This window comes from Erigeron canadensis, chromosome 1 (genome assembly GCF_010389155.1).
Source record: "Erigeron canadensis isolate Cc75 chromosome 1, C_canadensis_v1, whole genome shotgun sequence".
Taxonomy (NCBI): Eukaryota; Viridiplantae; Streptophyta; class Magnoliopsida; order Asterales; family Asteraceae; genus Erigeron; species Erigeron canadensis.
Window position 1 is genome coordinate 37,938,075 of NC_057761.1, and position 12,096 is coordinate 37,950,170.

At 29.8% G+C, this 12,096-nt stretch overlaps 1 protein-coding gene across 2 annotated transcripts; it reads right to left on the bottom strand.

Annotated features, from left to right (window-relative positions):
• Window positions 1–2,344: 2,344 nt before the first annotated feature.
• On the bottom strand, window positions 2,345–6,730 carry LOC122586000 (putative Myb family transcription factor At1g14600). Of its 2 annotated transcripts, none has more exons than XM_043758116.1 (6): window positions 6,536–6,730; window positions 6,315–6,391; window positions 6,141–6,177; window positions 5,342–5,486; window positions 4,649–4,838; window positions 2,345–2,690 (listed from the first exon to the last, which is right to left on the bottom strand). In XM_043758116.1, the coding sequence occupies exons 1-6, from the start codon at window positions 6,660–6,662 to the stop codon at window positions 2,424–2,426; spliced, it is 843 nt and encodes a 280-aa protein (XP_043614051.1). In that variant the 5' UTR covers window positions 6,663–6,730; the 3' UTR covers window positions 2,345–2,423. The 2 variants fall into 2 exon arrangements, with proteins under 2 accessions (XP_043614051.1, XP_043614050.1); XM_043758115.1 differs by having other exon boundaries at window positions 5,342–5,489.
• Between the last annotated feature and the right edge of the window lie 5,366 nt (window positions 6,731–12,096).

Consider the following 12,096-nt stretch of genomic DNA (forward strand, 5'->3'; position numbering starts at 1 on the left):
AAGTTAGCACTAAAAAAACACGACTCTAGCTATCTCGTGTTGATTTAAACAATCAATAATATTACTCTATACCCATTATTATTACTTTGCAGCTAACAAATACTTTACGATATAGTATATTTTATGGGAAATCATAGATGCTTAGGTAGTTAGGTGCGCTAGAGTGTATATCTAATATCTACATCTATATATAATAAAAGAACATTATTTCTTATAAGTATTTTTAAAAAATTTTTAATGTGACAAATTTATATTTCACCTTAAAAAACTTTTTATTTAATTATGATGTCATATATAGATAAAAAAAAATAACCCTTTACATGTTTAATAAAATATTAATTATTTATTTAAAGAATAAAAGTTCTCTCTTATATAATATTACAAATAAAATATTTTTTTATTTAGTTGATTTATTAACTATATAATTGTTGTGTTAGTTGAATTATTAGATTTATATCAAGTTATAATGTTTTAAGAACAAATATTACATAAATTTTTAATATATTTTATAATTTTAAAATTTTAATTAACATGCCCGGGTTGAACCCGGATAATTAACTAGTATATAAATAAAGCAAGATTGTGATGACATCTAATTTTTAAAAAAAATATTACTTGGCATCACTAGACATTTTCTCATTAAATATTTATATTTTATTTAATTAATCTAATTAATTTATGATATCATATCTAATTGAATTTTGATTTTATATATTCCTCCATCAAATATTTTAACTTTTAAATATTTAGTTTGCTGGGGTGAGTTATTTTGAGAACCACTAAAAAAAAAAGAACGCAAGAATCTCAGCCCTCCATTCATCAAGATCAGGAAGGGCATGTTTGTCATTATTAAAAAAGTTGTCTAGCACTCTCTTTCTCTCCCCCTTTTTTTTAGGGGTTCTCAAATAATCCCTCCTCTTAGTTTGCTATATGCAAATGTGTTACATGCTTTCTTTTAAGTTTTATATATTTTTTATTATCGGATTACATGACATTTATAAACATTTTTTGGTAGATTAAATTTTTTCTTCATCTGCGCGTGTAATACACGGGTTACTAAACTAGTAAACTATAAAAGGCAAACGGAATTTTTGTTATTATAAAACTTGCAGCAGGATGATTTCTCTATATTCTATCATATCATTTGTAATTATATCAACGATGGCAATTATAAATAATATGCAACACGACACATATCTAGCTACATTCTTTTCACTGTATATATATATATCTTGAATTAGTCAAATCTTGTTTCTAACAACGTTTTTAATCTGATGTTAACTCAAATTATAAAAAAGTATAATAATCTCATGTCCACGAATCAAACACGTCCAAACTCATTCTCGTAGAATTCTATGCCTGGAGGATGAAGTCAAAAAGTATGGGACCCTTTTACTTCAATCATTTTTCCTTCTATGAAATATTATTGAACGTTCATTTATCTTGTTATGACTAATGGAATGACTTCACAGATACGTGAATGTCTTATCTTGTATTTATATATATATTGATTGATTATGCTTAATTAATTCCATTGACAAACAATCTTAAAGATATTTGTCATTTAGTGGTAAAGTCATGGTTATTAACAAAACTATTTTGACGACATACAATTTGTTTTTTTTTCTCTTTCAATTCTCGATCTCATGAGTACCAATTTTTTATTTTATACTTTTGATGTAAAAATTAAATTGCTATGAAAGCGTAACTGGTTATTTATAGTGATGAGTCATATGAAGGTGAAGGTTGCCATGAGTCACGGCCCACTTACAAACAAAGTCTATTTTTATGTATTAGTCTAATTTGTATATTAACTCATATATCAACGAAAAATAAAATTCTGCGTGTATATGATAATTGAAACAATAATGTTAATTGAGAATGTAACGAAATAGAGATGTGGAAGAATGCCGGTGCATAAATAAAGTCACGATTAGTTCTATTTCATGATTAATTGAATAGAATGTAGGGCTCAGAATAAATCCGTCCTTTTTTGACATGATTAGAAACATTACACAAGCAACACAAAATGTATTCCACCACGTCAAGACCACGGTGGTAATTTATAATTTCACGGCGTGGTGATAATGTACCAGACACCATAGCGAGTGCCGCCAGAGCGTGCGTATGCCTTTAGACCACCAGGTAAAATCCTCGTTTTTGGCCCTTACAAGAGCCATCACTCTCACTAATTATGAATTTTCTCTATAAAGGGTCATTTAATTAATATATTTAATCTATTCCTCATTGTGACTCATCGTTAGTTAACACCTAACTCTATTCATTCATATACTAAACGGAACATTGATAGAGCAAAAAAAAAATAGTTTTATTCACCGACCTAAACTCATGCTAAAACAAACAAATAGGATAATAATATGTATTAATTAATAATTAAACTATCTAGAAAAAATTAAAACTCTTCAATTACCACATAAAGCAATTGATAGGCCTAAATCAACAGTAGTAGACTTGTTCGATGTGCCATCATTTACATTAGGTGTCGAGTACACCTCACTGATTTCGCTTGTTGACGAACCAGCGGCACTACTCCTTTGTGACGAAGGGTGATGCAATGAAAGGGTCAACGCTAATCCTTCTTCATCTTCGTCTTCATTTTGCAAGCTTCCCGAGCTCTCCACTTTTCGTCTCTTAAATGATTCACATTCTCCATTACCTTTGTCGAAAATCTGTTCAAAAGAACACGAATTTGTAAGAATTACTATATCTTATAATATTGTTCAATAACTTTTGTCTATACTATGTAATAAAGTTTAGATTATGTTTGACTATGTATACACATTTACAAATTGACAATGTGTGTCCGTATAAACGATTTTCAATAATCGAAAGGAAAACAGAAGGCACATGCACCTCAAGCCAAGAAACTCGACGTGACATATGTTTTTCAAATAATGGGAGTAGTCAAAATTTAAGTATAAACCAAATTCACAGTATCCAAAATTGAATAAAGGTACTCATATTAAAGGCACATATAAAATCACATATGTATGCAAGCTAGTGACAGCAAAAATCAATAAGTGCCTAATTTCCTACCAAACACCTTTACATTCTTTGACAAACTTATCCAAAAAGTGTACACACAACATTTTTTCAACACCAAACAAAACCAACCTTACGTGAAAATTACTATTTAAAGACTTGGTAATAATGTTTTATTTTGTCAATTTAGTATAAACATAATTTTAATATACTAAAAAAAAATACTACGTATGATGAGGTATAAGAGGAAGGTGTGACGTAGACAGTCTTATCCGTTTCTAAAGGTTTTCTGACAACCTACAGATAGTGAGAATCAAACTCTTGACGTCTGTTTTCCAAAGCCAAAAGGTCTTTCAACTGATTTAAACACCTTTTTTGTTAATTAGTTCTAAGTTTGTATACATTAACATTAATTTGTATAATACATAGATGATAAACACATAAAAGCATAGAAATACAAGATTCCTGTTTGTATGTATAGAAGTTGATCATATTGTATTTGACAACACAATGTGGAAAGTACAAAATTCATTCTTGCTTAGAAGTAGTTGGTTGGGGTATAAAAACAAAAGCCCAGAAAAAGCATCAATGTCCGAGTAACCAAACAGGTTTTTATGGTAGCAACAGCATATTCTCTGCCTTTGAAAGCTACATATGCATGCCATGAAATCATACCCACTTTGTTTACTAGAGTTTAAAGGCTGCTATATTATATATTTATTCATATATGTTCATTACAGTCTGTACCATTCTTATGCATTGTAGTACAACACACTCATGCCTTTCCATTATATGTTCAATAATAAAATAAAAAATTACAGTACATGTGCAAGCTAGCAGCTACGTGCATATCAGAATTTTGTAGGGATGTATAATACGAGTAACATAATGCATGTGTACATGTACATACACAAGTCCAAAATTAATTTAAAATTACTTTTGGAGGAGTAAATCTTTTATTTATAGCAGTAAATTAAATATGAAATAAACACATTCTCAACTATTTCCACACTTGACCTTATATATTGGCCTAATAAAAATTGTTTGTCCATTTATGAAAAATTTTCCAGACCCCGCCCCTGTTATTGCTGATCAAGAGCTCTATTGTCTACTTAGTTACCATAATTACCATTTGGTTAATAATGTCATTAATTAGTGTCCTAATTACTAAGTTACAAGAGTTCTATTGTCTACTAATTAATTAGTGATCTAGTTAATTATGGTCATCCTAGGCACCATTTGGTTTATATATATATATATATATATATGTCATTAGTGTTCATATATCCTAAGTAAGTAAGTAACTGCTCAGTGCCGCCTTCCGCGGGTTATGAGCCCCAATACCTCGACGGTGTATGGGGAGGTTAAGATGTAGGCAGACCTTACCTCTACCTAAGTAGAGAGGCTGCTTCCAGTTTCTACCTAAATGGTAGAAAATGTCCTCCAACCTTCATATATCCTAAGTATGGACAACAAATGACTAAACTACCCTTATCGTGCCATTTTATTTACGGTCAACGGTCAATATGCTAGCAAAGAGCTTAAATTTTGATGATATAGGTAGATGACAAGAATCATGAACACTTACATAGTTACATTCATACATTATGTGTGTGTGAGAAAGAGAGAGAGAGAGATTACATACCTTTAGTAAGTCAGATTCTGGATGATGAAGAGCATTTACATGGGCAAAAGAAGGATGCAAGAGAAAATGTGGAAAAGAAAGAGGAGATTGTTGCCATTTGAGATTCCCTATAGCGTCCTCTTGCTCTCTTTTGGCATCACTACTTTCCCTACATTGATCATCCTTGCTTATTTTTCTCTCTAGTTTCCCTCTAATTAATAGAACATCAACATTTAATTAAGTTTAATTAATACTAACTAATAATTTCAATATGCATTTGTAAATCAAAGTCAAATGCAAACTAGTAACTTTCTTTAGTTGATTTGAGTATATATTACACAAATGTAACACATAAAACAATTAATGTTGTTTTGAACATGTTTTAAAAAGTGTAACGTTACGTATGCGAAAATGGGAGGTGATATATATATATATACAACTTGTGTTTTTGTTGTACATAAAATATGTACAAAAACTTGATTTTGTTGTGTATGACAATATTATGTTGTTACGTAGCACTTCCCTAAATGAAATGCATGTGAAAAATAACAGCTTACAAATATCAAAGAATAAAAACATAAAGTTAACCTTTTATTAAAATTGTCAAAAATAAATCACTTTAAATAATATGGATCATAATCATTTTACCATAATCACTTTAAATAAAATGTAAACAATACTTTAGTATTAAAGATGATGCACGTACGTACAAACCTTTTACTAGGGAGAGTGTAAAACAAGTGAGGATGTGAATCTTGAAAGGTAGGCTTCAAGAGATGCTGCTCATGATCAAGACATCCATCATGATGGTCCTCAAGAGATTGCCTTCTGTGTGATCCAATGGAATTGGGATCTTCATCTTCTGATACAAGTTTTTCCCAAATCATCAACCATGATCATCATTATCATAAGTTGCCATAAGTGAGACCAAAGTAGTGTCCCCACAAAATGCAATAAACAGAAAAAAACAAAAAGGTGGTATATGAGTAAAAGGGTTAAGCCCTCTTCCTTTTTTAGAAAGTTCATATTTGTGTGTGTATGTGTTAGTTTGACTCAACTTGAAAGAACAAAAATCTAATTCCATAGGTTTAAAATGGTGTTTTAATGAATCTACAAAAATCATTCATGTTAGGGAAATGGAATCTTTTCAAAGATTTCTCCAAGGTTGATTTGTTCCATTATTGTTTAATTTGCTAGCAGCTTCATTATTTTTGGTCAAAATAAACACGTTTTAGGTGGGGCGGTACGTAGTAATGTCATCAATAATTATTGAAACATTAATAACACTTATGTGTACCATAATTTAAACCAAAGTTGTAAAGAAAAAAAAAACTACATAAAGATATGTGTTGATACTAAAAATAACTTTATCCATATAATAAAGAAAATTGTGTTGATACAAAAATGGTCCAAAAAAACGATACTAAAACTTTTATGAATAAAGAAAACTAGGGTTATGTAGTTCAAATAATGGTTTGATAGAGAAAAAATTAAGAATTGAAGCATACGATACCTTGTTTAGCACAATCACTCCTCATGCTTCTATACATCTGTTCATACAATAAAAATCATATATGGTCACACAAGAATTGATATTTATTATATTCTTTTTAATACAAGTTCTAGCTTCATGTTAAAAAAAAAAAAACAGAAGAAGATTATAGGATGAAAATTAAAAAATAAGAACCTGAAGATGACTTTTGACATGGGAAATGGTGAGTCCTCTTACATCCATCATTTGAAGAACAAGCTTTGGTGTAGCTTCTACACAAACATATATAATTAAAGTATTAAACACAATCATCATATGGAGAACATGATCATCAACCTAACAAAGAACATGAATCAACTTGCCAAAAAAAAAAAAAAAAAAAAGTTAAGGATTGAGAAGAAAAAAAGAAAGCATACTTTCAGGACCACCAAGAGTATGAATTGCATGAACAAAAGAGTGATGAAGATCAGGAGTCCATCTTAGTCTTGGAACCTTTGATCTTATGTATTGCCTTACTGCTCCATTCCTTCCACAACTTCCCATCTACTCTTTTAATTTTAATTCTTTCTTAATATCAAAAATTAAATATTTTTAAAACAATTAAGCTAGGGTGGTGCTTATAAATATATATATATATATATATATTTCAAGAAAATCTTCAGAACTCTTCTTTGCAATCAGTTTGAAACCGTCCAAAGCAACTATATATGTGTCTATATAGAGATATAATTAAAGAAAGAAAGAGAAAGGAAGGAATTGATCAAATAAATTTATCTAGGGTCCAGTTCCAAATAAAAGTTCTTCTCACAAGCTAGCTGCTGATATATATAGACACTTTAGTACACATATAATATTATCTTGATATTGTATTTATATTTGTATATATGTGTGTTAAAAAGTAGTATGAAATTTGTGTGTATGTATGTAGACAGTTCTCACACATGTTTACAAAAAATAATTTATATATGCTGTTTGACTCTTTGCACAATCTCAGTATAGTACTCTTTGATGGCATAATTCTCTCTCTAGCTAGAAATTGCAAAGTAAATATATAGGCCTACCCATTCTCATGATAACACAAGGCCATGACTTTTAATTTTGTTTTTTTGTCTAAATCAAACAAAGAATAATTATGACTACTGTTGATTTTTTTACATTTTTTTATTTTTTTACTTCTGTCATATATATATGGTGCAGAAAAATTAATATTCTTAGTTTGGATTCTTTTGGGTAAAATATTTTCTTTTTTTCACTCAATTGTCATTCCCATTATGATTTTGTTTGATGCCATGTAATTTTCCTTTTGTATTGTTAACTGTTTTCATGTATGGTTCCAGTGTTTATGCTACAGGGTCTTTTTTGATCATATATTATATACCGGAAAATGATTTATCCTCTTAAAAATTAGCCTAAAAATCCTCCTAAAAGCTTAAAAATGTGACAAGTGGAATCCACTTAATCTCTTTCCTAATCTCCCCTTTGATTTTCCACATGTCGCCATCCAATGAATTAGGAGGATTTTTAGGCTAATAAATTAGGAGGATTAATCATCTCCCTTATATACCCTATGTATAAATATGACGAAAGAGTCATGTCATGAGTAGAGGATTATATCATCCGTACGTATATATATGGTTTGTTGAATCTATCAAACTTTTGACCTTTTTAACCCTTAATTATAAATAAATGATGGAAACATAAAAGATTATAAAATTAAAACATGTATGTATGTGGGGATTTTTCTTGAGAAAGACATTTTGCGGTAACACAGACGTAGTTAAAATAATGTAGTCTACCATGTGTGACGCTCAAGTATTATTGTATGGTGATCAGTTGAAGGTAATTCAAAACATGCTGATGTAGAAAGAAATAAAAAACCATGTTGTGACTTGGAGAATCCAAAACTACTCAACAATTAAAATATATAGCCAATAAATGAAATTCTGTTTAAAACAATACAAAGTAATTTAAGAACTTTATTAATTTCTAGCTATGATATATCCCTTCTAGCCTTCTTTCTACAGCCTTAAAAAAGGGCCACAAAATATTGAACACAGGCAAGAGAGCCACAAAACATTGAACACATTAACACTTTTTACATGTTAAAATTCCAAAGTTTAACACCTTTCTAGCTATATAGATCATAGCCCTTTTAGCCTTCTTTGTACAGCCTTAAAAGAGCCACACTATATTGAACACACAAGCTAGGCTTCTTTTTTTTTTTTTTTTTTTTTTTTTGTAATACATAAATATAAGAAAATAAAGTAAATTTTCAATATTGACTTATTGAATTGTTTGTTTTTGTTAATGTCAAATCAAATATTGGATGAGTATATGTGAGCATAGCATTATATATCATAGAGAATGATTGCACTTGTCATAAAAGTGAAACATGCTAATACATATAGAGACAAGGATGGATATCATTAACATGAGGTCAAGAGAATGTATTAAATGACAATAGTATCCTTGCCATTCTTCATAAAGGCCGACTGGTTTCGCAGTGGTAGGGGCTGGCTCATTTTGGAGTCTGATCGAAAATAAAAGTCTTCTAGTAATTCATTACTTGTATAGACAAACTAAAATCATTTTTTTTTAAATTAATTTATTTCACAAATAAATCCAAAAGATTTATATACATTGAGAGCTAGTCTTCTTAATTATTAAACATGATATATGCAAATGAGATTTGGTTTTTTCTAACAAATACGCACGATTTCTTAAAGCATTCTTTTATACAACATGTAATATATGGTATGGATATTGATATATTGTATTGTACTTGCATATATATTGGTATGGTACGGGAGAAGTCACAAAAAGTATGAAAATGGAAAAATAAAAATAAATGACATCTCCGCGAATGGTGTGTGACTGACAGCATGGTATATATGCTATAATTGCGTACGGTGGAACTCAGGCGAATAATTTTCCTACCACCCATTATTTATATATTTTTCTTTCTTTCCTAGTCGTAGATCGAGTAATAAATGTTTCTAGTAAATTTTCAGTAATAAATACGTACGTCTTAATACTATACAAACACAAGAATCATACGGCACAGCCTGCAAACGGTGAATGATTTTCTAAGTTGTTTAAATACATATATAAATCACATTGCAAAACTTTAACAAAAGCTTTAGGGGTATACTAATTATTTTGTTATTTTCTAGTAAAATATTTAAATGAAAGTTATTAGACAAAATAAATAGGCAGATACTCTAAAAATACAGATGTTCAGCTAGATAGACGTCAGTGTATGATTAGCTCATTTGATAAAGACTTTTACCAATTTTTTGGGTTGGGATCAAGATTCGATCCTTGACAATAATGTAAATTGGTATAATTTAGTACGTAGTTAAATAGTTAATATATTTGTAGTTAAGAAAAAAAAAAGAAAAAAAAAGAAAAAGATAGATAGATAAATTAAAAGTTCAAAGTTTGAGAGTAGTGATATGTAGAGTATGATACCAATATATTGAATTAGTGAAAATGATAATTTGTTGGGTGCTCAAAATATTACGCACATGAGCTATTATAATCAGTATTGAAATTGAAATGGTAATGTAATGTGGTATGTATCAATATCAACTGGATAGTTATCTTAGTAGAAATACTAAAAAGACAAGCGATGATATAAATGCACACTTTTTTGTTAAAAAGTGTGAAAAGTGGTGGAACTTTTGCTTTCATGTCAAAATCTTGTAATTTGAAGACACAAATTAAGTCAAATGCTATGTAATCTCCCCATAATATCGATAGCCATTGGTTCCGTACGTACGTGTCAATCACATACCGGCAACCTCCGAATCTCAATATATCCTTGGTTGAAACATAACCATTACTTAGAGCAAAATCATGGTCGAGTTAGTGAAACACATACAAATTATACTTTGTTCAAACTCTAAAAAAACATTTTTTCTTAGAAAAATATGAAAATTACATTTTTGGTACCTGAAGTTGTCAAAAATTTCAAAGTGAAAAATTACAAACAATATCAAGAAGTTGGTTATTTAACATGTGAAAAATGAAAAAAGTAATCAACTTCTTGATATTATTTATAATTTATCTACTTAGAGACTATAAGTGAAAATTTTGACAACTGCATATACTAAAACTGTAATTTTCTCTAAAAAAATAGTACGTTATCCAACCTCGACCAAGATTTTTTTGGCTAGCTAAAAAGGTAGACCTTGATGTTTACAAAAGAAACAAGACCAAGATAATTTAGCCTGTTTATGTCGTTACTAGATCTATAATCTAGTTGGTGCAGTGGCATTTTTCGTTCACATAAGGTCTCGAAATTTCTAATAAAATGACTTATTGGTTCATTGAAGCTTATGAGAATTTCATTGTGATTTTTTTTTTTCAAACAAAAGAAAAGGAAAAATCTGAAAACCCCATTTAATCCATGACTTTAAAAGCTCTTTGGCCCAATATCAATCACTTCTAAGTATGGTATAGAAGTAATTATATAAGCTCGTGTGCAAATAATACTTTAAAGAAATATAATGTACATGTAGTATATAACATTTAACCAGCAAAGTTGGATAAATAGTTAATATCCTTGCTTTTGAAGACAGATATCAAGGGTGAAGGTCATTTTCTATTTTTCTATCTTAGATAATACGGAGTATAAGTAAGGGTGTTCATTATTTGGTTTCATCCGGAAAACCGCCAATCCAATTGGATTTGGGTTAACTGGTTTTGGATTGTTTGGATTTGGTTGGTTAATTGGTTATAACCGAATAAAAGTATCGGGTATTGGATTGGTTTTGGGTAAAAAAATAAAATTTGGGGCCCAAACCGAAACCCAATAAGTTAATATTGATGAACTTGGTTATATATATCGCGTAGTCATATTGCAAGTATTCTAGAATAATTGTAGTATGATATCATGAAGACAACACCATCACTATATTTATGTAGTTAATTTACTTAAGATATGTTACAAATTTAGTTCTAATTTACTATCCATGATAAGTCGTTATATATGTTTAATTTAATTTTTGAATCATTTTACATTTTCGGATTTATTAGGCCCCAATCCATTTAAACCGAATGTTTTTTGGGTGGTTTGGATCAGGTGTTTACATTTTTGGATCGGGTATTGGTTGGTTAAATTTTTATTTAAGACCCGATTAAACCAAACCGACTAACCTTATTAAACCGAAACCCGACCGTTTGAACACCCCTAAGTATAAGAGTAAGACTGTCTACATTTTAACATTTCACATATACCATTAAAGTATTGGGAACCAAAAACCGTAAAAAAAAAAAGCATTGAGTGCCTACTTAATAGTATATATCAATTAAAAAAGCTAAAAGTTATTTTTTTTATAATATATAAATATTACAGTAGGTCTGTTACGTATATACGTAGTATCTATATTGTAAAGGAAACGGCAAAGTATGATCTTTGACTTTGTTTAATTAAATGTAGCAGGAGTAGTATAGTTTAGAGAGAGGGAGAGGGGGGATGATATATAGGAAGGACGTAGGTGACAGAATCCATGATGATGGCAGAAGAGAAAGAAAGAATAAGATATGGATGGGATGGGATGGGATAGGAATAATAGAATAGAATGATGAATATTTGCTCAGAGCAAAAGGAATGATGGTTTTAACAGAAGCCGTCCCTTCTCCCTCTCTGTTTTCTTCTGTTTATATGCTTCCAAATCTCTCCACTATTTATTGTTTCCTTTTCATCTCTTCCCCCTATTTCACTTTTACCACCCTCTCTTTTTTTACCATTAACATGTAATACATTAAATAGATAACTGTTTGGTAAAAACAATTGTGCAAACAAACGTATGGTTATAAACTTAACGAGAGATAACATTTGCTAATGCCTCTATTGATCTATTAAATGAAATCCAAAAAGCCCTGAGGATTGGAATGGTTCAACTCGTATTCATAAGCGTAAATGGATAATGTTTTCTCTGTTTAAGTTACTCAAAGGGACGAGATTTGACTC